Raw genomic sequence first — 26951 nt, 5'->3', positions numbered from 1 at the left:
TAGTTTGATAATGAACCAAAGGAGGGGGAAACTGATCCCTTATACATTATAAGGCATTAGATGTATCCACATGACCATATCTCCCATTCTATTCTACCCTCAATATGAAAGAAAGCTGGATATAGAGTTTAGGTTTTTACCATTTCTACATTTGATGATTTGGTTTGTGTTTGTATCCACAAATAAAGAAGAAATTGATCCAGAGATGGTTTCTATAGCTTCTACTTGCTATCAGTCACTGAAACATTCCGAATTTATAGTGGCTTTTTTTAATGAACCCATATTTGGTTGCAGCACTCCCTACGCCAGCGATTGGAATTAAAGAGCAGTTCGTGTGAGGTTTCAATTAATCAATTTATTTCTAATTCTGACCACGGTGCAGCAGATGCTCTCGACTGTTCTTTGTGATTATTGAAACATGGGCAGGCGTGACGGCATCCAGTGGAGATCCTTGGTGGATTTGAGAGAGCGATAGCAGCTTAATTCCTCTTTCACCAACCTTTTTCTAGATTTTCTTTTTGACATGTAGGCTTGGTGAAGATTGAAGAGACAGCAGTGATCTCCTGTAGAAATTTTGGAGTTTGTATTTTGTTGAAACAAATTAGTTTCCGTAGAAATTTTCTGGCCTTTTCTGTTCTATTAAAACTAGTACTGATCTGTCTTAGTTATTCATTCAACAATGGGGTCTGATTCAAATTAAACAACAACAACAACAGAAATGGGTCTGATTCCAACGATATCTGTGCCCAGAGAGTGACACCATCTTTGCTGTAACTGATGCTGTTGATCCACCGCTCGACCTACATGTATGAGCTGACAGATGGAAAGCATGGATTCTTCAGTTTTGGAACAAAGACTAGGCTTGTTATTAGGTAACCAATTAAATCATTCCAGTATAATACTGCTCTGGGAATCTGATCAAACAATAACAATCGTTTTAGATTTGTAGCAAGAAATTTATAATTCATGTACGTCTAAACTCTAAACCCATGAGGTAATAATGCTAGAGATGATCCGGTGGTTAACTTCTTCGATCATCAATACATGATCAGATAGTGAACAGAATGCTCAATTTAGCATTGTTGTTTAGACGAGCAAAAATGAAAAACCCGCCTAAACACCCCTTTGATTTTTAACCTTTTTTCTTCTTCCTTTGCTCAGCTTTTAGGTTCATTTAATTCATCAAATTAAAAGACCAAAAAAGAAGAAAGAAAGATTTCATGCAGCCCTTGCTAATTAAAGAAAGAAAAAATCGTAATACAGAGATATATATTATAAACTAAAGATATAATGATGACCCATGATTTCTTGAAGGCGATTATTAATTCATTGTTTGAGAGGTCTCCCGTGTAAAAGCAAAGAAACAACAAACGATCACATCAAGTCATCTTCTGCAACTCTGTTCATGCATGTTGCTACAATTTAGTGAATAATCAGAAAAAAAAAAAGAAAAAAAAGGTTTCCTAGATCGAATGGTTAGCTCATCAGATGTGACTGATCCCTAGCAAAAGTACTGAATAATTGGCCACTTTCCCAATTTGAGACCAAGAAACTGTGGGGCTGTGTCAATGAACATGAAACATCATTTGTGTTCAGTGAGTAAAATTGGACCAAAGACATATTCAATGCCACACTCGTATGGCTTCTCTTGATTCTTCATTCCATCCCTACCTGTCTTCCGCTTGTTTATCATAATTTTCACATAAAGCTAACTGTGACTCCTTGTTCTGATGCCTTTAATTTGTATTATATCCTATATGAGATAGAGACTATAGTTAACGATTCAGTGTCAATATAACAAAGAAACTAGTCAATGCAAGTATAATTAAGCAGATCTTCGTAAGAATTTTATTTAATGTCGCGACTGATAAAAATGTTAATACCACTTACTCAAAGAATATTATCCTCATACCTAGCCCAGATATAGATGGATTTGTATCTCTTAGTCTATGACTCATTTTCAAATTTGTTTTGCTACAAACACACCATTTGAATGATTCGACTATAATTTTGCAAAAACATGATATAAAAAAAATTTGTAACCAATCAACCGGTATCATAAATGTTATAACCAATCAGGTGGTATATATTTATCAAAATTCATGGGCAAGTTTTGATTGGTCAAAGCTTTTCCAGTACCATAACTTTCATGGGTGAGTTTTGAATCCCACACATCAAGAAGCAGAATTTAATTTCTTTCACAAAACATATTTTTGGTACATTAGTGTTGCTATTTTTGAATTTATATAATATATATATATATATATAGCAATACAGTCCACATCACCATGCCTGTACTTTCTCCAAACCCCCTTCTTATTTTTCTGTTTTTTTGAATTTTTTATTTTTTAAATTCCACATAGTTACTCATTAAACCAATAAGAAAATCACATATGTTTAACTATTTCTAACAACCATAAATTTACTTTTATAATGTTTAGCCAAGTGCCACCACTTTCTCCCAATTTGTCTCTAATTCATATTTATTTCCTAAGTTATCTGTAACTCCTATTTAACTCTTATCTCTAGTTTTGTAGAGAGATTCTCTCCTAAACTATTTCTAATTCTTATTTATCCTCTTCCCCACTTGTAATACCGGGAGACATAATACTTAGAAAAGCTTATAACCAATGAACCAATATCATAAAGTGGTAACCGATGAAGTGGTATTTATAAAAATTCAACCTGAGGGTGATTGGTCAAAACTCTTCAAGTATCATTACGACAGTATAGATTTTTCCATAATTAGGATGAAATTTGTATATTTTAGTTAGTTCGTGAATACCCAACTTTGGTTGAAGAATGGCCTGCTTTTTTCCACCTCAACCTTCTCAAAACTTCTCATGTGGGGCAGCAAATGGAACAAGCTGAATTCTAGTAGACACATCTGAATTTGATCGATCCGATACGATATATCCATTACCCGAATTCAATTAGAAATGTAGCAGATTTATAAAGTAAAGATTCATATCCATAACTGATAATATTATCGGTATTCGATTTAATCTAATTAAATTAAGTGTTTAACAGATTATGTGAAAAATAAAATTTATAGAGAAAACATAAGAGAAATTAAATGCATTAATGCTTTATGCATGTTCTCCAGCCATACATGAGAAAAAAAAAAACTATAAAAAAGTAAACCTCTTAATTCAGAAAAAAAAAAAAACTAATGATATAAAAAGCAATTGCTTGAAGGAATACCTACTTGAGCATCAGTTTCACCAATTTAATACGATCATATTTCATGGTTATTAAGTAGGGCATAACAAACAGAAAAAAAGAAAAAAAGAAAAAAATAAAAACTTTAGACTCATTTGGCTGAACACCCAAAGTAGATAGTTTCTTCAATACTCATGGCATATTCTTCTTGTGCTACAATACAAGCAACCAAACCATTTTTATGCTATTGCAGCCTTATGATTCCAGTTAAAAAGTTGTGTGTGTGAGAGAGAGAGAAAAATTATATAGAATTATATAGACTGATTCAAACAGAAGTAGGGGCAACTATAAATTAATTCATGCCGTGTAAAAGGGTTTCTATAATTTCAAAAAATATGTCTTCTGAATTTTTTGCTATAGACTCAGTTTAAAAAGAGTATAAATATAAATATATACAGTATAAATGCATATAGAATAATATAAAATACAGAGTTTTGCATCCTACATATTTTTATTTGCATTCCTTCCAAATTAAAGTGAGCCATAGAATGAAAAGGATAAACATCTTTCAGGGTTTATCTGCTCCTCATCGTTTTAGTTGTAAAATCACTGACAACCATTAATTATTCAACAGGAAATTTTGAGAACCTAATTTAAGAGTAGGCGAGTAAGGCTTACAAGAAGTGAGTGGCATTTCCTAAATGGACGGATTTGAATTCAAAACAGATTATCCTATTTTCATGCTTTAGCTTAAGAGACCTTTGCCCTAATGTTTTATTCAAATACCCATGGGATAACCGCTCCTAACTCTTTCATTTGGAAAGTACTAAACATTTGACTAGGCTAACTCCTAATAAATGGAGTAGACTATCTAGGGCTCATGTAAGTGAACAATGTTAGTGTCTCCAAGTGAATAATCCTCTCTCTCTCCTCTTCCAACCAAACCATACACACGCAGACAAGAGTTGTAACGCATGGGAAGGTTACATATCTAAACAAACTCGTGTCACCATGCGCAAGGGACCCATATACCTAGCTATCACCAATCCCTAGGTACATGCAGAAATTTGGATGCACTATTCTATATATACATATATATCACAAATAAAATTTCTTTTACATATTCATAGAAAACAGGCCCCACTGTTGTATTGGCCCTACAGAAAAAGGATAGGAGATGTGGGACCCCAGTGTCTACGAATCTAACATGGAACAAAAGTGTAGCTGGAGTCGTGAAGCATCAGCTTTGGAGATGATTGATGCTACGATACATTACGTAGCAATAACAAAATAGTACGTAAATGATTTTTGGAAAACCCAACCCACAGACAATATTAAGCAACTACATAGTTTAAGTCAAACCATTTGTTTGCATCGCATTTAATTTCTATCTTCACAGAATCCCAACAAAACCCTATTATCTCTCTTAATGCACTCAATCTTGGCTTTTAAATCATAACTTATTCAAGTCATCAATTAATTCATCAGACATTTCTCGTGCCAATTATCTATAACACAACATTATTCTTCACAATTTCAAGACTTAACACTAGAGAACAGTGTAGACAAATTTGAAAAGGCCATAATAACAATATATATCAGGGAATCTTCTGTATTTTCATTACAACAATTTAGTCACATCATCATCATCATGATCTTAATGAAGAATACAATAAGCAGTAATTAATATGAAAAATCAATAAATAAAACTGAAACTTTATGAGAAATTCACTAAAATGGGTGGGGTGACATTTACATTAGTAGTTGTTAAAAGAACAAGACTATGATGATCCCAAAAGAAGAAGTATGAAAGATTGAAAGCCATTCTGGTCTCTCATTGCGGTCATTTCGCGCAATGAGGTACAAAGTTTTCAACCACATGGATCGGATCTTGACAGTCCACGTGATGATGGACCCTCTCAATAATATCCACGTCTCCACTGTCCTTTCCCATCTCCTTTCAATACCTCACTGTAGTTGGTAATTGCCCTCAGAGAAAACAAGCTATACTTTTTTTCTTTTTTCTTGATTTCTTCCACATTTAAAAATTAGCTGCTAGGGTGGAAAGAAAGAAAGAATTAAGTCATTCATGGCTGTAAAGGAGTACAGCACACCACCGGCCTGAAAATGAAAACTTACCAGATGATGAGGGTGATAACGAGAATCATATCCAACAGTTTCACTGCCTTCTTCATCAGAAAAGTGCAGAAATGAAGTCTTTTCAGTTAATTTATGAACAGGAGACGGTATCAACTCTCCATGTTGATGGTAAACCGTGAACCCACTACCATAAGCAAATTCCAAGGTCTTTAGGGTGGAAATTAAAACCACACTTAAAATGAAGATACATACACTGATTAGTGATTACGGAAGAAGCTAAGGAATTAAGAGATGAATTGGAATTGATCAGAAACGTAACATTCTAGAGGGATTGGAGAAGAAAAGTCCATTTGATGGGCCATCTGTGAGATCAATCATAACCCAAGAATCACCCCGACCTAACATCCCCAACCACAACCAATTATTTGCATTTGAAGAGGCAGCAATGTCATGATCATGGGACAGACGGAAAATGTACATCAATTGACGAGTAGTGATGGTGGTTCTTTGAGGTCCTTACTTATTAGAAAAGTTCCATTGATGCACTGTGAGCTGAACACCGTACCCGGCCTATACCCCTATATATTTATAATTTCACACTTCACAATAAAAAAAAACCCTGGTGTGATGGGAAAATTGTGAGAGAGAGAGAGAGGCACTTGTAATGTCTAAAATTATTGAATGATGGTAAAAACAAAACCATGTAATATAGTGTAAAACAGGTTTGGCTATTACCAGCTAAGAAACTAAATACTTAATAATGGCCACTGTAATCAAGGGACTGATACTTGATTAATGGCTAATGTGCAAATTCTTTAAAACAAGTAGTTGGAGGTAATTGGCTCAGTTTGGAAGGAGTACAAAAACAAGTTTGAAGAGTGTAAAATCTTTTATTTTGTATGTATTTGCACTGGTATTATGTGTATTTGCATTCTTTCCAAACTGAGACTTTGATGGGAAAGTAATTAACTAAGGTTATTGGATTGGTAATTTGGTATAGTTTGGATCTCATTAATAGCAAACCAAGTTTAAGAATTTTGGGCAAGGGCAATAAAATGATTATGGTAGTTTTAAGCAAAGAATTTAGAAGACAACCAAACGTCGGCTGCAGCATCATAGTTTGAGCAGTTGATAAGTCACTTGTGTACGACCCAACAGTCCAAAGAGAGACGCATAACAAAAAGGGGGGAGATCCCACAAATGAAGTGAAACACCCAGTTGCGTCGTGGGACCCGACCAACTCCAGCTCCACTCTCCACTCTCCACTCTCAGATTCAGATGGTCTTCTCTCTCGTACACTCTGCGCATGCAATACACTCGGCGAATTGTTTCTAATCTATAACTTGTATTAACTGCATTTGGTCACAAAATCATGTATACAGATGGATTCAGGCACATAAACTGCATTTGGTCGATGGGAATTCAAGCATTCTCTTACTTGCGTTGCTTGAATTGAAGCTATACAACCACGAAGATGGCACAACTACCAAAATTATCATCTCATTTGGCAAAGCTTTGTAAAGTTGAGCAACTAAAAGTCTAAAACAAAAAGTATTTCAGCCTCTTTATATTAAGTAGTAAGGCTCCCCGGGCTCAAACTAGCACATTGCACAGCACTTGGTGTCTCAATACAGGAGTCCCAAGAGGCCAAAAATGATAAAATAAAAAGACAAAAGCCAAAATCTCTCGACAAATTGGCTTCTTCAAGGTGAAATGCTTGTAAATCGAAATACACTCACTCACAATCTAATACACTCTCACAATCGAAATACCAGAGTGGGTAATAGAGGAATTGCTCTACAGAATTACAAAATGCATGAATCAATTAATATACCACTGCAAATTTATAGCTTTCGGAAGGAAATCCTTTTTCCACATCCTAGATAAATTAGGGGTCCAGAATGGAGTTGAGATTTTGTAAGAACAAAACCTGAATTCATCCAGGAGGTTTATAACAAACCATTCGAGAAAGAAAGATTTACCAATTTCGGAATCACTGCACATACATAAAACATGAAATACATTATCATCAAAATAATCATCTCTACAATCTTCTCTATCAACCAGGTAATAAATGGATTGACATGTTTGTGGCCAAGGCCAGGAGAATCAATGTTATTCCAGGCTACTTTAATCCTTTGAGATAGTGCGTACGTAGCTTTAAAAATGACTAGGTTGGAATCTTCAATTCACCCTCATCCTTCTAGCATCCAGTATGTAACAAAACCATAAATTTGGATTCAAATGTAAAAAACACTTGGGCAAAAATTAAAAAAACAAACAATGATGGCTGTCCGATATTAAAGAAAGCTAATTCAAAAGGCAAAAATACAATAATTTAATGAAGCAAACTAAATGAAAATTGGGAATATTGATTTACATATTAAATATTTACGTGATTGTTGCTCGTTTCAGGTAACGTATTAATCTGAAACTATTAGTAAACGCTTCTTGATTCATTGGCAATATTATTTTGCTGCTTAGAAATTGATTTCTTTTTTGTGATAAACTAAAACTTCATTTCTTTACCATAGTTCTCTAATTTTTTTTTTTTTATCTAGTTCATTATTAACATCCAAAACATGATATACAATGCATTAATTAAAATGAACACCTTGCCTCTTTTATCGATTTGGCATTTAAAATGAATATCTAGGCTTAATGGACTTGATCAGATGAAACAATGGTTGCTAGAACAAGAACAATCAATATCAAAAAGGAAATCCAGGTGTTGATGGATTACTCTAAATGGATGAATGCACCGGCCAATGTGCATTCTTATCGAGCCACCTGATATCATTTTTACAGATCTTGACATGATTTCTTCATTACAGTAGCTTGTTTGATTTGAAAGAATATGTATGGAAGGCAAGGAAAGGTAGGAAACCTGTACAAATATGTGGAATGAGACAATTGATTGTGTCCCGAATTCTTTCACCCAAGTTCGAGTACCCCACCCAATTCATAGCATTGTAATTCATAATGCCCCTAGATTTTGCATTACATTATTACCTCTACAGTATACAAGATTAAATTAGAAAAGTAAACTGCAGATTATATTAGATTAATCACCCATTCTTGACATCTTGTCAGCAGATAGGGTTGATCCGGTGGACAAATTATCAAAGAAACAGGTCATGATGTACTTATGTATGTTAACTTGTTCAATCAATTAGTATATTTTAAGTGAATGATCTCTAAAAAAAAATGGAAGAATGCTTTTACAAACGTATATGTCAATCGAAGCCTCACGAAATCTGCAAGCTATATACAGTTTAAACTTTAAAACCCTTATTACAGTAGAGTAGAAATAAATTTCGTCGTCTCATTTAAGATGCACCTCAGACCTGCTAATCTTAATTCCAGGCTTGTAAATTGCAGAACTCAAGTCAAAATTCGGGTTTTGCAGAATATAACAAAATGACTGGAATATTCAAAATGCTAGTTGTTTGTATGGATACTACAAAAATGAATTAATTTTCTAAGTCAGTTATCCTTTTTCTTGTTTTATTTTGATTGGTGAACTACCCTAGAAATTCTATTTTTTTGGTCATAAATCTGTCAACCAGTTCTCTATGTGCTCAAGCTTAGGAGCTAGGATGGCTTGCCTAGTTTTGTTGTGTAATAATTGGTCTGATCAAGTTAATGTATCGTGGTAATTCTCTACAATGATTGTCATTTTGTTCATGTTTCATGTAGGTCTCTTGGAAGTGTTCTCATCACAAAGCTCTACATTACCACCCATCTCAAGAATCAAAGCCTCAAGTTTTGCTTTCTATTTTGATCTAGTTTGTGTGTTTTTTCTTCTCAAAGGAAATGTTTAGAGTTCATGTTTCTGTATTTTATTCCATTGGGAAATTGTAAGATTTAAATATCAAATTTGGGAAATAAGAGAAATTTTAATTTTTTTTTATCAAGTTAAGAATCCATTTAGTTGATTTCCTAGGCAGGTTGTGGTTTTAGTTACTTCTTTAAAAATTGGAACCATTTTAAGATGCTTTTCTTGCTTTCCTTCTATTTGGGCATGTGGATCCTTTTTAGTATGGATATTTCACACATTTGAAGAGATAATTAAACATGGGGCTTATACATAGTGGTCTAACACTTTTTTTTTGACAAATATACATAGTGTTCTAACATTAAAGACTATTAATCTTGTATAAAACATTAGATGCCCACCTCCTAAACTTTTATTTCTCCCCATAAAATATATGATGAAAGGATATCTTTGCTTTTTTGCTTATAACATACAATATTAGTTACCCTCAACTTTAAGTAATTCCTCCTTTCTTTTCTTTCTCTTTCTTCTTTCGATCATGCAAACAACAGATAGAAGAACCCATCTCTCCTGATCTTCTTACCATTAAAATGATGGGATTTTAATCTATTTCCACTCTTATACCAGGATGTATCATCATTAACAAACAAATGCACATTTCATTATAACATGTGAAACAAATAAGAAGAAACAAGAGAAATCATAGTCATTCAAGATGGCTTTGTAAGTAATGCCTTTCTGCACTAGAAGAAAAGAGAGCAAGCTACGCGACAGGCAGATTATAAATAAGAGATACCATCTCAACCATTCTGTTAAATTCACATGCAGTAAGTCTGCCACGACCTAAAAAGTTTTCTAACCTTCAATAATCACTCGAAAAGAACTTAAGAGTCAAGTCTTCAAAAATCCACATCACAAACAAATTTCGATAGTTTGTCTCAAATTTATATCAATATATATGGTATATAAAAAATATAAATTTGCATTTGAAAAAAAAGGAACTCCTACAATAAATAAATGAATAATTAATTAAATGTCCAAATTTTCACTTTTAAAGACTAGATGTTCATGCATGAAACACTCTCTGCACTGCAGTGCTGGACTGCTCAATTCTCAAGTCTTCACTCCTCAACCCCAATAATAGTGGCAGTAATATTAATTAGGAATAATAGAAGAAAGAAAACAATAACAAGGTTGGGAATTTTGGATGGAAGAAAAACTCTATTCTCCTTCGCCCAACCAAACGATGAACCAATCTCGTCCCATTTCAAACCGGCAACAAAACGGGTAAACGGGAAAAAAGCGGTTCGAAGTTCAAAACCAACCAGAAAGCAAAACCCAATTCAATACACGAGAAAAGAACCATAAAGAAAAGTGAGAAACAAACAACGAGAGAGAGAGAGAGAGACTACTAGACAGTAGACACTCATTCGGTACTGTAACACAAGCAACACTTGGAAACAAATAAATAGAGCAAATAAAGGTCAATGACGACAATAAGAAGAGTAGATATAACTATGAAAATCTGGATTGAAATTGGAACAAACATCCGCATTACTCAATCTCTCTACTTCTTTTCTTCTTTCTCTTCCTCCAGACCAATGGGTGTTAAAGTGCTAAGAACAACAACGGCATCAACAACATCAATAATAAGAACAATGAACAAGAGGGAGATGGTGGGTTAAGGAAAGGAGACCGACGGGAAGAAGGAATAAAAAACCAGTGTTTTCTTAAGATCTTGGGTGTGGGAAAAATTGCGTACCAGCCATGAAAGCGTTGAGGGGAGTTGGGTATAGAGAAGAAGGATCAAGCAACGCGGCAGCGGCCGAGGCAGCTGCGGTACTAGTACTAACATTGGTGGTTGTGGTGGTGGTGGTGGCGGTTCCAGCGGTGATGAGATTAAGGGGAATTCCTCCTCCACCGGAGGAGCTTTCACCGGGAACGTAATGACCTTCGGGACCTTGATCATAGAGAATGCCCTTAAAGACGTGCCCTCGGATGTTAACAGCTGTCTGATAAGCATACTGAGCGTCAGCTTCGTCCATGGCGCTCACTCGAACGCAACGAAACACCGCCGGAGAATTCACTTCGGCAGGAAAGTTGCCCACTTCCAACCCTAACAGAAATAAAAAAAAGGCAGCGACATGAGAACATGGCAATTTAGATATTGAGAGAAACAAGGTAAGAAAAGAAGGGAATAAATTCGCCACCTCCATGGAGCTGAATAAATATATATACACGGAAGAGAGCAAGTTAGACAGATAGAGTGAACAATAAATCAATATCAAATTATCAATTCGTTTCAATTTTTTTATAGGCTCATGTCAATCCATTCGTCAGTATTACTTACTAATAGTAGAAAAGAAGGAGAAAAAGAAAAGCTGGTTGGGATGATTATGGAGGTCGACTTCGTCACACGCAAACGATATGGTTTCTGCTTTGGTGGATGTGGATAGCTCTCTCTCTCTCTCTCTCTCTCTCTCTCTCTCTCTCTCTCTCGATATCTGTCTCCAGATCTACCTTTACATCTCTTTCGAGAATCAAGTATATAATATAACTATATACATGTGTATGTGTATGTATCTATAAGGAATTCTGTATATCCAATCTATCAATCTATCTAAAGAGAGATTGTTTCTGTATCTGTATGTTTTGTATTATTGAAGAGCAGCAGCAACTGTACCTGACGTGGTGGTGGGTAGACGAGTGCAGGCGAGAGAGGAAGCACTGGGATTCTCTCTCTGCCTTTTGGGATTCTCTCCTCGGAGCTGCTGCTGCTGCTGATCAACAGCGGCGAGCTGTTGTTGCCTCTCCCGCCTTCTAGAAGCAGGGACCCAAGTGCTCTTGACGTGGGTTTGGCACTGAAACCCTCGGCTCTTACAGCAAGTCCTGCACCGCATATGAACGCAGTCCTTCTTTGCTTGGTTGCCACAGTCTTGGCAACTCATTCCTCCTCCCCCGCTTCCTCCTTGCCGCATCATGACCAGTGCTGCTCTCGACGGTGACTCATCGGAGATGTTAGCGCTCCGACTAGGACCCACCCCTAAGGCGGAGGAATAGATATCTTGCTGCCCATGCCGTTGGTGGAGATGTTGTTGCCATAGCTCGAAACCCTTGTTGTAGGAGATCTCTTCGTTTCTGTACAAAAATAGACTCTCTGGAGGAATTTCGTTGTGCTGCTGCTGATTTCCTCCTCCTCCTCCTCCACCTAGTGAGAACCCAGCCATTGTTTCAACCTAAAAGCTGAGCCAAACCTCAATTGGGAGAGAAAATCCATAGCAGAAGCTCACTTGGGCTTTGATGGGTTTGAGGAATAGGCCTGGGGTTGAAATTAGGAGAGCCAGTGAAGATAGATGGTAGTAACCTCTTCTCCCACGAATGTGCGGGCGAGAGAGAGAGAGAACGAGTGCGGGCGTGAGAGGAATTTGGGTTTGTTTTGGGGAAGAAGGTGGGGTTTTGTTTGTGTTTGTGTGTTGATTTCTTTTTTTCTTTTTCGTTTCTTCTTTCCTTCTGAATTGTTTTGAGAGATGTTGTTGTCGTTGGGCGGTGCAGCTTTTCCGGACACACGTCGGATTATTTTGGGGCAGAGTTGATCGTTCAATTCCTTTTCTGTATTGGTAGCATTAAAGACACGGAATTACAACTCTGCAACGCCGCCATCGCAACAGCACTCCTTCTGCGACCTCAATTTAAGACAAACAACAGAACTGAGATGTGAGATATGAGAACTGAGAAGCTCACCAGCACCCCTCCTTTCTCTCTCTCTCGTCTATATACTTATTATCTCTCTCTCTCTCTCTCGCGTTCATAGTTTCTGATGATGAGGACGGGTTCCGTGGGAGCTGCTTTTATGTGTAAAATGTAATCTATCTATCTCTCACAGCTACAACAATTCCGATCGATCTAAAATGTTCATCGTGTCAGTCCCATGCCCATCTCACGGTCTCTAGAAAATCCACGTGTCAAAGTACCAGCTTTTGCTCACCCGTCCTTGCACCGGAAAACCCGCTACTTTTTGTGACCCCTCTTTTAATAAAACTCTAATGCAATTTAACTAACCACTTAAATTCGACAAACCAAAATATTCGCTTCTCTAAATAATAAATATAGAAACCAGGGAAACATTAACTACACTGGACGGGCCCATTTTCGAAGATGTTTGGACGTGTCGATATCCTACACGTGACAACTAGAATGTAGACATACGCTGCGCCACGTGATAACTAATTGGTAGGCAAGACATGCCCTGACGTGACATCTGGTTATGGAGTCCGGTTTAGGATGCATGTTGATTTCAATACTCCCAACTGGCTCTGGCTCTCAGCAGTCACAATCTGATCAAAACCTGGGGGATATGAGGGATTCCAATTTGACGGTTAACAGGTTGCTAGTGCGTTGCAATGATGAGATTGAGATTACAACAATCGTAGTCCTTAGGTAATCGACACGTGTCAGGTTGAACCATCACACATCGAAGTCGATAGGATCGGTATCACCGTGAATCTGAACTGAGTCACAAATCTATCTATCCATCTATTTTCGTAAATTTTTTAATTTTTTTAGTTCATATTATTTTCAAAACTACAATTATAAACTCTACTTTCTTCCAAAAAAAAATCATCCTAAAATCTCTCTATCTCTTCCCCACATGTTCCAATAACCTAAATAATCTAATATCCTAAAATCATATAACAGCTTCTTATCTACAAACAATATAAATTATAATTTTCTGAATTATTCAATAACCTTTAATCAATTAACATTGTATTTTAAATAGTTACATAAATTTCAATTATAATAAATAGATTAAGATTTAAATATTTAGTTAAATAACAAAATACTTAACATAATTAGATTTTAAATAGTTAAAATAACAAAATTATGTATTAATAGTACTATAATTTTATGGGTTCTTAAATTCAACAGGTAAATGATATTTTAAAATTTAAATGATGATATTATTTCAATAAATAAATAATATTATAAATAACTAATTTCATTTATACTAATTAATAGTTCTAGAAAATAACATTCAAAAAATATTTTTTATTAATACTAATTTAAAAACTTAATATTTATTTATTATATATTTATCTATACTAAAATTAATATTTATTGTATTTCAGTAATTATTTATTGTTTTTTGTGATAAATATATTTTCAACAATTATGTTTAAATCTATTTTCTTTGTTATTTAATAGAAAAATTTCAATAATTATTGGAGTTTAAACTACTGTTATTTAGCTTTTTAAATTTAATTTATTTTGTATTTTTGCTATAAATTTTTAATAATTATTGTTCATGGGTTGGTTCAATTCAGTTATACGTTGTTTGGCCAACATATAAGTTTTAATTTTAAAAACTTAAAAAATTAAATTCAAAATATTTAAACATAAAAAAAAATTAAATTTAAAAATGAAGTTTTAATTTAAAAAATTATAACGGCATTATTAAAATAATAAAAAATAAATTTATGATATAAATTGTTTTAGCTTAAGAAATATTGGAAATTTCCCACTTTCTCATATTAGAAAATATATTTAAAATATAAAATATTAATATATCTATGTTCAGGTCCTTTGATTTTAGGCAATTTACAAATGGCCATAGTGAAACTTATCGAACCTGGTCGAGTTGGGAAATTGTTGAACCAAAGCCTAATGGAAAATACTAGAAATCGGGTCGGTTAGTTTCATTAGTTTGATTTAGAATGGCAACGGGGCAAAGCGGGGACGAGGAGCCTCTCCCCATCCCCGTCCCCATCCCCACTAACAGGGACAAAGTTATCCCCAACCTCGTCTTTACAAGTATCCCCACTCCCTGTGATCCTTTATAATGTCAATCATTATATACATTTTTTATTTTATTTAAAAATAAAAATAAAATAATTAAAAATTGTAATCATATAAGAAAAGAGTCAAACATATTCAACCATATTTTTTAAAATATTAATATATAGACATATGTGTACATATATACATATATAAACGTATGCATATATATACATATATATTAGCGGGGATCCCATGGGGTGGATTGGGGTCCACGCGGGGCAGGGAGTGATTTTTCGTCCCCGCCAATGGGGATTAAAATTTTCCCATCTCCATCATCGTGAGGGAAAAATCATTCAATCATCGCCTCATTTGGGATGAATCCCCATAAAAAATGGGAAAATAGAAAAAATTGCCATCCCTAAATTTAATAAATAACCCTATTTAAAATTAATTATTATTTTTATATTATAAAAAAATATTAAAAATAATATATAAAATGTAAATAATTATTAATTATTATATAAAATAATTATATACTTTTTAATTATAAATTAAAAAGCATCCCTATATTCGCTGAGGCCTAGTAGCACTCTGGCAGGTGGCCAAAGGATGCTTCTTCGCTTGTCCCTTTAAAAGGGATAAAAGAATTTCCAAAGCCGAGATGACACACAGAGTGCAGTCCATCACTCACTGCATTGAGGATTCGTATTAAAACAAAGGAGGGTTTCGTTGTTGATTCCTTCTGTCAAATGCAATCTGTGCATATATATTCGTATTCAGTCTGTGTATATATTCGACTGGTAGTATATAGTATTTATATAGCCAGTCTTAACACAGATTCTACATAGATCTCCCAATCCAAAGGTCGGAAGTTTAGTGGTCGAAAACTTTTAAATCAGGGAAGAATAGACTTGACTGGACTATAGAGAGATAACGCAGAGAAGTAAGGTAGCACAGTGCAACAGTTGGGCTTGACTGCACTCGTTTAAGGTGTATTTAAGACCGATTTTGGTGTCGTTTTGTGTGTCAAAAAAGAAAACGAAATCAAAACGAAGAAGCTTGAACGACATAACAACTCAAAAACATGAAACCCGAAAACGGGGCTTTAGTTGCAGCTTTAGTGCATCATTAATATGTGCAGAGCCTAAGAGGTTGAGGGCTGGAGCTCCCACCTCCTCACAAGTCACAACTGGATTTCATTTACTTGTTGTGTACTTAGTAGAGCTCGAACGCAATAGAGCATACCGGTGCAATTCGCGAAGGAGGTGGGGAGGGGGTATTTACGTTATAAGTCCTTGTGTATTGAGGAATAAGTTAGCCACGTGGCTAACACAAGGATCCATGATAACTCTAGAGCTTTCTCTTTCTGGACTGTCCGTCCCGTCCAGAGACGACGTTGTGTCAACTTTCAACATCTCTTCTCGCCTCTCTCGATTTTATTTATTAATGATAAATATAAATAGTTGAAACAATCATAAGTGCATGAAAAGAAAATCTGTTGTGGGAAATCGATGTTGATTTAACTTATTTTTATTGTTTATTCGAGATTGAGAGTCAGCTCTGCTCTAGTATTGAGACCGGGGGAGGGGAAGAGATTTTTTAGGGGGTGGAAAGAAAGGCGAATTTTCTCGACTTTCCCAAAATTCTGGTTTGAGTTACACACTGTGTGCGTATTTCATTCAGTAGGAGAAACTCTGTCGCTGCACACACCTCGTATTCCTTCTTTCTTTTCTTTTTCTTTTTTATAATATTTTAATAATATCATATTGATGTGATTTAATTGCGATTCACTGTTCCGCCGACCTGAAATCCCGCCGTATACGGTCTCTCACGGACTCGTAACGCGTGCCTGCGCTGTACTAAGTAGCTCTCCTCTTTCTTCTCTCGCTCCCTCCCTGTATTCACGAGGGTTTTTGTTAATTTTAAGCAACACAACACAACACAAAAAGCCTCGTCTCACTGCTCAACTGCTGAATGTTGATGGCTTCTTTTTCTCCTTTATATCATGTCTTTTTTTTTTTTTTTTTTTTTTGTTTAGGTATATAAGCGGTCAAGCCTTTCTTTATTGGGTAAAAATACAAAAACCTCCCTCCATTTTCTTACAATCACATAAATCTCTCCTTTGGCTTCGACCGTAACGAAAATTCCCCTCTAATTTTGAGGAAATGTACAATTACCTCCCTTTTGTTATCTTTCAAATTGAAAAAGGACCAACTTATTCGATTGACGACAGAAAGCTATGATTCTATCATTCCATGTATTTGATAAAGGATGGGACTAAGAGGGAAATGGATAGATGCGATTTGAGCAGGGGTAATTTGGCATGACCTAGTAAGTAAATGTTATGTGGATGCGATCTGCCAATAAGATAACAATTCGACAAGAGGAATTTAGTCAGTAGTTTTGGGAGCTTGGATGTTTAGTCACCTTGGCACAAAGCCACCTTGGCATAGAGTCACCTCGGTATAGAGGCACCTCGGCACCTAAGCCGGTTTTGGGCCTAGGAACTAAAGTGACATGTAATCGACTCCAGAAGCTTTTCAGCGGACTCCAAATCTCCCGAGATCATATCATATAACGGAAGGCCTTATCCTCTCCCCGCCTCGGATCGGACGGTAACGATAGACTTCATTGACTGGTACGTTACTCCTCGCCTAAAGCGGAAACCGATCTCATCTAATCAAGCCAAAGATCCCAGAATCGTTTCGTGAGACCTACGACAGTTCAATTATATAAGGGCATCAACCCCTCTAGGGCCCAGGTACGGGCGATTATTTACATACAAGCTCTCTAGCATTCAAGCTTTTAGCTCGCAACCACAACAAAGATACTAACTTAAGCATCGAAGCAACCTCACCATGTCATCCACCCTGGTTTCTCTAATCTCTGTTTTATAGTTTGATCCAGCTCGCCACGCGAACAGTGTCCGGGCATCCTTCCAACTAGGAGCTTTCAGATTGTGCATCATCAATTGACACCGTTTATGCGAAACGACCGAAAGATCATCCCCATCCTAGTTTTAATATTTCTCCAATCTCAACCTCAATGGCATTTTCCAGCCACATCGGAAAGAGCAACATGAACATCACTAGGGGGCAAGAGCAACAAACAGTCACTCCCCAAGGTTCCTCGAGGACCATCGACTAGTTCACCATCCCCGCTGAGTTCTGAAGTTCTTGAGGTCGCGTTTTGAGTCTCCTAGCTCAGTGTCAGCTATCCCAAAGTTCGAGGTCATTTCGCTTCCTTTAGTTTTCGCGGTAAGTTCATCTTCCTTTGCTCTGTTGTCTTTTTCCCTTCTTAGTCCAGTATGTCTAGTCATAGTGTAGATAGTCTCCTTGATGGGAGCGACGGGTTTGTCGGGGCCGAGGTGGGTACCTCGGCCTATGTTGAGGAGTTCGGTCCTATTAGGGCATGTGCTTCGGTTGAAGATCCGGATTTCACTTCGGGTAGGGTGGATGCGTTTGGTCAAAATCACGAGGTGTCTAAACAGGGGGCGTCCACCTCGCATCCCAGATGAAAACCAGATAGCTTCGGCCCTTCCACTATGACCTTCGAGAGGCTACAATTCTTAGCTTCCTACTACTGGTTCCTTGACAAGCACCTGTATAGCATTCCCTTGGGTCAGTACTCTTGGGATCACGAGTCAGACGAGATCATTGTTTACGAGGGACAGCTCGTAGCAGGACTCCGTTTCCCACTTCATCCCTTCGTTGTAGATGTCCTTCAGTTTTTTAACGTTACCATAGACCAGCTTCACCCGAACTCCATCGGTTCCATCGTCGATATCATTTCCCTCTTCCATGAATATAACGGACCTCTTAACCTTGATGTTTTTAGTTCGATCTACGCTATTAAGAACAACTCAGCCTGTGTCCTTAAGGACGAGAAGCGCAGTTACTATATTTCTCCTCGACCAGGGTACAAAGTTTTGCATGGCTTCCCCAATAAAGTGTCGGCCTGGAAAAGGCAGTACTTCGTAGTCTCCGTAGCTGGGGGTTGGCCATTCTCAACGGAGTGGAGGACGACAGGCCTCACAGTGTCCAACTCGCCTCACCGGGTCCTCCGTAGATAGGGGACGGCAAGCCTCATTGGGTCATCCACCCCGATCTCTCTGATTTCTGTTTTACAGTTTGATCCAGCTCGCCACACGAACAGTGTGCAGACATTCTTCTAGTTAGGAACTTTCAGATCACACATCATCACGATTCATTCTCCATTGTAAAACCCTCAATCAATACAAGAATTTTCTTGATTTCCGGCATTAAATCAGTTCACGCCAACCTTAAGCTGTGTTAGATTCTAAATAAAAATGGTAGGGAAAGAAAGGGGAAGATGGAAAAAAACCTTAACCAACCTTGTTCGAATTGGTTTTTCTACCTTTTACTTCCTTTCCCTACTTTTTCTTTCAAACTACCTTAGCGTTTCCATGCCTCCACCGCTCTTCTTTGAATAAGGCCCTCTGTTACCACCTATCAATATGCCCTTTTATTAATAGGTTCCTCTTCGAAAGGTGAATCTATCAATTTTCGACCATGAACATGAATTAGAATCTTCTACTAATAAAACATGTTCCGACCTTCCATCGACTTGATCTAACACCGCACATGTCACCATGAGATTGGAACCTAACATAAAAGTGGCACCTCCAATGTAAGAGATGTGCGATGAGAGATCATGTTGTTAGATTGTTGGAATGAATTTTATTGGCAGGTGATCCCAACTCTAAGATCACCATTCGTTTTCTCCTGTTTAATTAATGAAAATTTAGAGGATCATTTAGTAATTTCAATTCCTATGCTATTGGAAAGATAATAGAAAGTGGATAATCGCACATTTTTGAAATGGTTAGGAAGATATTTGTTACAGTAAAAAACATAGGGAAAGTTTATATGATTGTCAGTAAAATCAGGGATGATTTTAGTAATAAATATAGAAAGCAGAGCACGTGTGGCGAGGAATGCTCATTCCTGTAGGATGGAAATGGAATTCCTGAAAGTCCAAAACATTATAAGTTATAACCACTTAAATAATTTGCAAGGCAATCCCCAAAAAAGGAAAGGAAAAGAAAACACCCACCATTCAAATTCAATCATATTTCTCATTATTAAAAAACTAGAATTAGGGGCCCTAGGCAGGCCAAAAGTCCCACGTATCATATCACTCATTCATTCTGCCATTTACCCACTGATTTATTACTCACCGGACCGGAGGAGCTTTTTCTATTCTCAATATTTTGAAAATATATATTTTTCTAGGGATGAGGGAAAAAACAAGAAAATAAGAGAAAAAGAGACGTTGTTTGGTTGCAGAGGGAAAAAGATCTTCTAATTTGTTAGTATCTGCCAATTCGGTGAATCATCAGAAATCAGAATATATTATTAAAATAATAAAATACGCATTAGAAATACACGGTACCAGTCTACGTAAACTATTTTAGTATATATATAGAGAGAGAGAGGAGAGAGGATGAATGAAGTTTGCGACTCCCAATAATTGTTTCCCTGTCTGTCATTCTCGAGCCCTGTGCTTGCCTCTGGTTGACTCTCTCTCTGTAGCAAGTGATAGATGAAGAGTGTAAGAGAGAGAAAAAGGCAAAAGAAAGATCAGACGCGTTGTCACTCAGAAAGAAAAAGAGAGAGAAGAGTGTGTGCTATGAAAGAAAAGAGAAAGAGGAGAGAGAGAGAGATGGGAGGACTCAAGAAGGAATGAGGGAGGAGGGATTAGGGCAGCGATCCACAAATCCCGATGTTAACTAACTCATTCTTAGTCACAGGCAGTACACGATACGAGAGCGAAGATAAGGGGGAGAGAGAGAGAGCAGGGCTCTTGCTGTGTTACATACACACTTAACACTCTTGCGTTGTCTTTGTATGTATATATAGAGATGCCATGCCAATGTTTTATGTGTTAATTTGTGGTTAAAGAGTTACAGAGTGAGTGCGCTTTGGATTAGAGAGAGAAGGGAGAGGAGTGGAGGGAAGTCACTATCAGTCATTAATTGGTTGATGTTAACGCTCATGTGGAGTCTAATATGCCAAAAAAGATGTAATTTTTTTCCGCAATATGCTATTATTACTCTACTAACTCAACTACGCTACCTTCTGCGCATTCAAATTCAGTTAATTTAAACTCATCTCGGATCCGGATGCCCATGAGTCATGGCCTTAAATGGATCCGGGCATTGTCAGAGCCCATCCAATTCCAGAATCCAGAGTGAGTGGCAACTCAACTGGTGGGTTGCTGCTTCAGCTTGTTCCCTTAATGGTTGAGGGCATAATGTACCAACCGAGTTTTGCAGAAGGCGTGGCCTCAGAAGCTCCTTCCGTAGAAAAGCTTGTGGAATGGATGACAACTAACCAAGATTTGACACGGAACCTAGGAAGGGTATTTGGGTGGGTCACCATAATTAGGTAGAACTTGAAGAAGCTGGCGCTTACCGCTTAGTAAAGAACAAGCGGGCTTTTGGCAACAAAGCCCAGCTCTGATCCTGATCACTGATGGCCTGATGGGTCAAGTCAAGCCATTAGTGACCGAATATTTCAGCGGTCAACCACATCTATGGGCTCACGGATTTGTTCAAATTGGAGGATTCCACGTGACTAACCTCGGTTTCTGCTCATTTGGCAAATTTCACATCTGCTCAATAGCCACCCCAGCCAAAAGAAAAAAAAAAAGGGGGTCCCCTTCCTTATCTCCTGCTCCGTCGCTTTGTTTTATTTTAATGAAAATTTTATTTTTAAGTGGAGATTAAACATTAAAGAGTAGAGAGACCAGAGTCCAGAGAGAGACTTCTCAGTTGCTACAATTAATAGGGGAAACAGTTGGGTACAGAGTAGAAGTAGCCAAGTAGGGTATGAAGTACAAACCCATGAGATGAGAGATAAGGATGGAGAGTATAGGGGCCGAATATTAAGAGTTAATACGGACCCCAAGAATCAGCAACCCAACTGGACATTCCGGACTGCCCACGTCATTGACCCATGTGGAGGATACGGGTGATGGACCATTTATATACATGACTCATCAACATCAACAAGCACTTGCTACATGTATGGATTATAGATGGGCTTCCATGACCTAATCCCAGTCTTTCTTTTTCTTTGTGCTTAAAATCTTGAGATAGAAGGGATGAATGAGGTAGAACATTAACATCCTATTCATCATACTCTCCCTCAGGATTGTCAATAATGAATTAGATCATGTTCAACAGTTCCAATTCTGATCCGGCTTGTTAGTAACCAATTTGAATTAAGGAGACTACTATTCCTAGGAGTCAACCAGATGGACATGAGAAAAAGGTCCGTCGGGCCTAGTTTTATTGCAAGGGAATTGAAGTCAAGATAGAACGTGTTCCTGCAACTTGCCCTCCACAGGGAACCGACAAAATGAGAATGGCCTAGTGGGCCAATAATAGGGGTCTGGCCCCGGGAAAATGGCTTGTTAAAGAAGAGATTAGATGACCGGCCTTTGGAATGGGCCTATGGAGGAAGGAAAAAAACAAAAAAGCTTCAACATGCTTGAAAAAAATGGGCCTACAATAGGCTTTTCGGCCCTCCAAACAAATTTTCACCATTTGTGGAGAAACAAGCACAGATTTAGTAGAACAATGAAAGGAATTCCAAGAATATATATGTAAATATTTTATTTAGATAATTAGATGTAGATCAGTATATGTATGTTTAAAAAGGTGCACATATTGAGTAGTTGGAAATTTTAGAAACTTATTTATTTCTTTCTTCTAGAATTACATAAATGTGCAAACTTTATAGATTGTGGAGTTCCGCAGACAATGTAGGAACATTCAAGTTTATTTTTAAATTATCTAAAATATACAAAAATAGGGCTTAAATTTCTTACACAATCTTGATCCCGTGTAGCCTGACATAAAACTTTGAACTTGCTAATTAATGCATCTTGTATACAATGACCAATATACAGACACGGATACACGTTTACATATTTATGCATATGGACTAAATTGACACACATGTTGGCCATAAGGCTTACCCGGCTGCTCATTTGGATAGTTTGAAATCGAGTCGAGTCCATCATGAACCAGTTTCATCATCTTTACCCATTTACAAAAAACGGGTTATTTGAAAAACGTAGGACCCGAATAAGCCCAGCCCCAAGCTATAGCCTTTAACCCTTATCATAGGTGCAAAGGCTAGCCCAGCCCATGATTACTCTCTGGAGGAGAGAGAGAGGGGTTATTTTTATAAAAGTTTGGGGCGGGGGGGGGGGCAAGGACCCACCTTATTTGGTGGTTACACCCTTGGTTTTCCTATAACTACAGTTAAAATTATTTTTTTAGGTAAAATATAAAAATCTCTCCTAAAGTTTTTGACAATTATAAAAACCTCTCATCTAGTTTCATTTTAATAAATACCTCCCCTGAACTTTTGAGAAACTGGACAAAAACCTTCCTTCTTAAACAGAAAACGATAAACTGATGTAGCAGTTTCTTTCAAATACCCATTCTACCCTTTTATAAATCATATTACATACAAAATTACTGAATAACCATGTTTTAATTTGATAAAAACATTTGAAGATGATTGTTAAAAGGAGATTTTTGTCAAGTAAAAAATAGGGTTATTTTAATAATTTTGTATGTAAAATAATTTATAAAAGGGCAGAATGAGTATTTAGAAGAAACTACTGCATCAGTCTAACGTTTTCTGTCTAATAAAATGATGGAAGGGAGGTTTTTGCCAAATTTCTCAAAAGTTCAGGAGAAGTATTTTTTAAAATTAAACAAAAGGGGAAGTTTTGATGATTGTCAAAAGGTTTAGAGGAGGTTTTTGAATTTTATCTTTTTTTTTGGGTGGCAGCACGAACGAAGAACCCCCATGATGTAATTCCGCCCCTGATTGTACTCTAAGAGCATAGATATATAAGGAGCCATAGATCCGGTTCAATCCGTCTTGAGCTAAAACCGAACCAGTCTAGTCCAACCTGAGTCACAATCTAGAAAACCAAGCCAAGCTATGAATTTGGCATCTGGCCACTTATGCTAAATCCCATTAAAGATAAAGTAAAATATAAATAAATAAGTTGAACGTGACTTTAAGAAGCAAGGAGGATCTCTCTCTCACTAACCTTTTCCTCTGATGCTACTTCACCAGAACTACAGTGACTTGATCCCTCTTTAAAGGACATGGTGCAGCTCTTTGGTGCCCAATTGTTCTTCTTCTTCCCCAAAAATTTCACTTTGTCATCATATTCTCATATTTTTCAAGAACCGACCATGATTACTTTTGTCCCGTGGAAAAACATGTACATTTAAAAAATGTTATTCTCAATGGACAAGATGAGAACCAGTTTTTAGAAGGTATGGATTTTTATAATTTCTAATTCTGGTTTGATATAATACAAATTAATTACAGGAGACTAAGGGTGTATGTGAGGTCCATTTATATTACCACGGAGGGACTATAGCTTGATGGGGTTTGAACCTTGTATCTTTGAAGGAACACTAATGTTACGTTTGGTTTGAAGAAAAAGGTAGAGAAAATAAGGAAAAAAATAGAGAAACATATGTAAAGTTTGTGAAGGTTTCCTTACTTTTCCCTACTTTTTTCTTCAAACCAAACACATTGTAAGTGACAATCTCAATTACTGAGTCATCATCTATTGTTTAAGGAATCAACACCAAATCACCATCTCAATTACTAAGGAATCAAGATTTCAAAACTAAGAAGTTTTTAATGAAAAAATAAACGACTTAAGAGTTAAGAAATCAAATATGCAAATAGATTTGTTATAGCTAGACTTTCTTCTTTCTTCTCCAACCCATCCCACAAAAAGGAAAACAAAAACAACAGAATACAACCCTAATGGTAGAGTATTTCAGTCGGTTGGCACTCTACATGGCAAGACGAGAACCTGTTTCCCTTTTTTATCTTGTATGCAGAGAGAGAGAGAGAGAGGGGTTTGATGTAGACAAGAGCATGCTCCGCGGCTTATATGGAAGTTGTGTACGTACATATACGTATCAGCTTGCAACTATATAAAAAAATGTAAAATTGTACAGCTTCATCTTCTGCTTAATAATTTTTGTATATATTAGTATAGTGTTGGAAAAGAATAAATAGAATTTCGTCTTGTCTGCAAATTATGACCTGAAATATTTTGTTGCATGGCACCTATAATTTTGCATAAATGGGAAATCGTCTCTCTCTCTCTCTCTCTCTTAATGTCTTTAATATATTATATTAATAATAATAATAATTTGATTTTATTAATTAATGGAAATAATTCTTAATGTCTTTAAGAATTAGGATTTGGACAAGCTGTCTAGCTTTAGAAAAGCTTTTCGTGGAGAGAGAGTGGTAGGTTTTGCGTGGCCTCAAAGATAACAAACATTTAGTACCAACCCCAAATAAAAGCCAATAATTAATTTTGACTCCACCACAACTTCACAATTCACACGCGAGCGAGAGAGAAAGTTGACAAAGGTTTGCACCAAATCCAACAATCCATACTTACGTCTCTTCTCTCTTGGTTGTGCAAAAAGAGACCCTCCGTACACTTTTGAGCCCGAGCCCCGTTCTGAATAGTCCAAGTTTTGTGGGTCCATTCTCTCTCGTCCATTATTTCTTCTTTAACCAGTTTAAAAAAACTTTCAACTTGTTTCTCGAACTGCACCTGTAATTTTCCACCTGTCAACTTATAAGCAGCGTAAAGTAGCAATCTCTGGTTTGTAACAAATGATTCGAGAAAGCTAAAGAGCAAAGGGATATACGGCTACTGTTCCCATCATCCCATCACACGCCCATGTAGAAACACAGACACTACCACTCACTACTCTTAAAAGGAAGACCATTATCTTAATTAGAGGAGGAATAAACAAAGCTACAAAGAGAGGCCAAGCTTTCTATAACCAACATAAAAGATAGCTTTTCACATGCTCTCACCAACTCCTTACAAATATATATATTTTTAAATGTGGAATGCCGAATGCCTCGCCTTTTGCTGTAGGCGAGGAGGCATCACTTAATATCATATAGCAACAGTACATATTCGCTCCAATTTGATGCTTTCTCTTCCATCATATCAAGGCAAACGTGAGTTTCACAACTTGATCACTGAACCGCATTTTTTTTTTGTTTTCTTTCAGTTTGGGTCGATCGGGTTCACATGGACCGGTCAAGGCTAATGGCTTTTCATTTTATTAGCTCTACATAAGTATATATGAGATATATAAAACATTTCATGCACATGGGTTGTATGTACTTATGTTGCTAAGATGCATATGACCCATAAATTGATTTGATATGTCATATATGCATCGAAAGGTGTAGTCCTTCCTGTTCAGTAGCTATAACACAAACCCATGACTTGCTATACAAGGATCACTCCAAATTCACGTCTTAGAGGCCCATATGATCCAGTACAGAGGCGAGTGCCGTTGGATCAACCGACAGGTAGGCCATTTTTAAAAAGCTTCTTTTAAGTACTTTCCCTAGTCTCAATGCTCCTCATATATGGAAGCAGAACCTTTTTTTTTTTTTTTCTTTTTTGTTTATAACAAGGTTTCGTTAATCATATAGGCAATATGCAAAATCTAGCTACCAATGACCGGACCCCATGTGACTCAACCCCTCTGCCCTAAATCTGTTTGATCAAAATAACTCTAATCACCACTTTCTATATTAATATTTTTGTTTAAGTACTCTTGTGTATCTCCCCGTACAGATTTTCTTGTGCTTATGTTCAACTAGTTAGATTTTCATTTTTGGTAGCAGTAAATCTTCTTGATTTTCAGATGGGGCCCACATTTTAAGATGCTAATAAACAGTAAGACCCACCCTACCAAGCAGAGCCTAAGGAGATATATCTAGGTGATATGATGATACGATGTTGGTGGTTGAAGTCATTGGTTTGGAATCTTTAGATCAACGAAGATCCTAGGTAGGGCCCATGGGATAGACTGTGTGGATCATTTGCACGTGTGCAGCTTGTACAAGGGTCAAAGTTAATAGGCCTAATTAATTTAAATAGGATTCCTTATAGAGAAGGGGTGTGTTTGGTTACCTGTCACTCTGTCTTATAAACGTTGCAGCCACGTGCCTAACATCTATCTACATGACCTTGGACGACCCTACACAAAGGTTGTAGGGAACTAGGAATT

At 36.8% G+C, this 26951-nt stretch overlaps 1 protein-coding gene across 1 annotated transcript; it reads right to left on the bottom strand.

Annotated features, from left to right (window-relative positions):
• Positions 1-10448: 10448 nt before the first annotated feature.
• On the bottom strand, positions 10449-12912 carry STY1 (Lateral root primordium (LRP) protein-like protein). The gene is made up of 2 exons (XM_088942984.1): positions 11724-12912; positions 10449-11156 (listed from the first exon to the last, which is right to left on the bottom strand). The coding sequence occupies exons 1-2, from the start codon at positions 12265-12267 to the stop codon at positions 10771-10773; spliced, it is 930 nt and encodes a 309-aa protein (XP_088799110.1). The 5' UTR covers positions 12268-12912; the 3' UTR covers positions 10449-10770.
• Between the last annotated feature and the right edge of the window lie 14039 nt (positions 12913-26951).

The sequence above is a fragment of the Nelumbo lutea genome, chromosome 5 (assembly GCF_056320005.1).
Source record: "Nelumbo lutea isolate HS-2025 chromosome 5, American lotus-T2T, whole genome shotgun sequence".
Taxonomy (NCBI): Eukaryota; Viridiplantae; Streptophyta; class Magnoliopsida; order Proteales; family Nelumbonaceae; genus Nelumbo; species Nelumbo lutea.
Note: the sequence above shows the minus strand (reverse complement) of the source record. Positions and strands in the feature narration are given on the sequence as shown.

What these genes read in the sequence shown, in the direction of transcription:
- STY1 (XM_088942984.1), bottom strand. Translation starts at nt 12,267, where the DNA reads ATGGCTGGGTTCTCACTAGGTGGAGGAGGAGGAGGAGGAAATCAGCAG. An exon ending in TCTACCCACCACCACGTCAG is followed by an intron (nt 11,157 to 11,723) that starts GTACAGTTGCTG and finishes TATTTCTGTTAG; the next exon opens with GGTTGGAAGTGGGCAACTTT.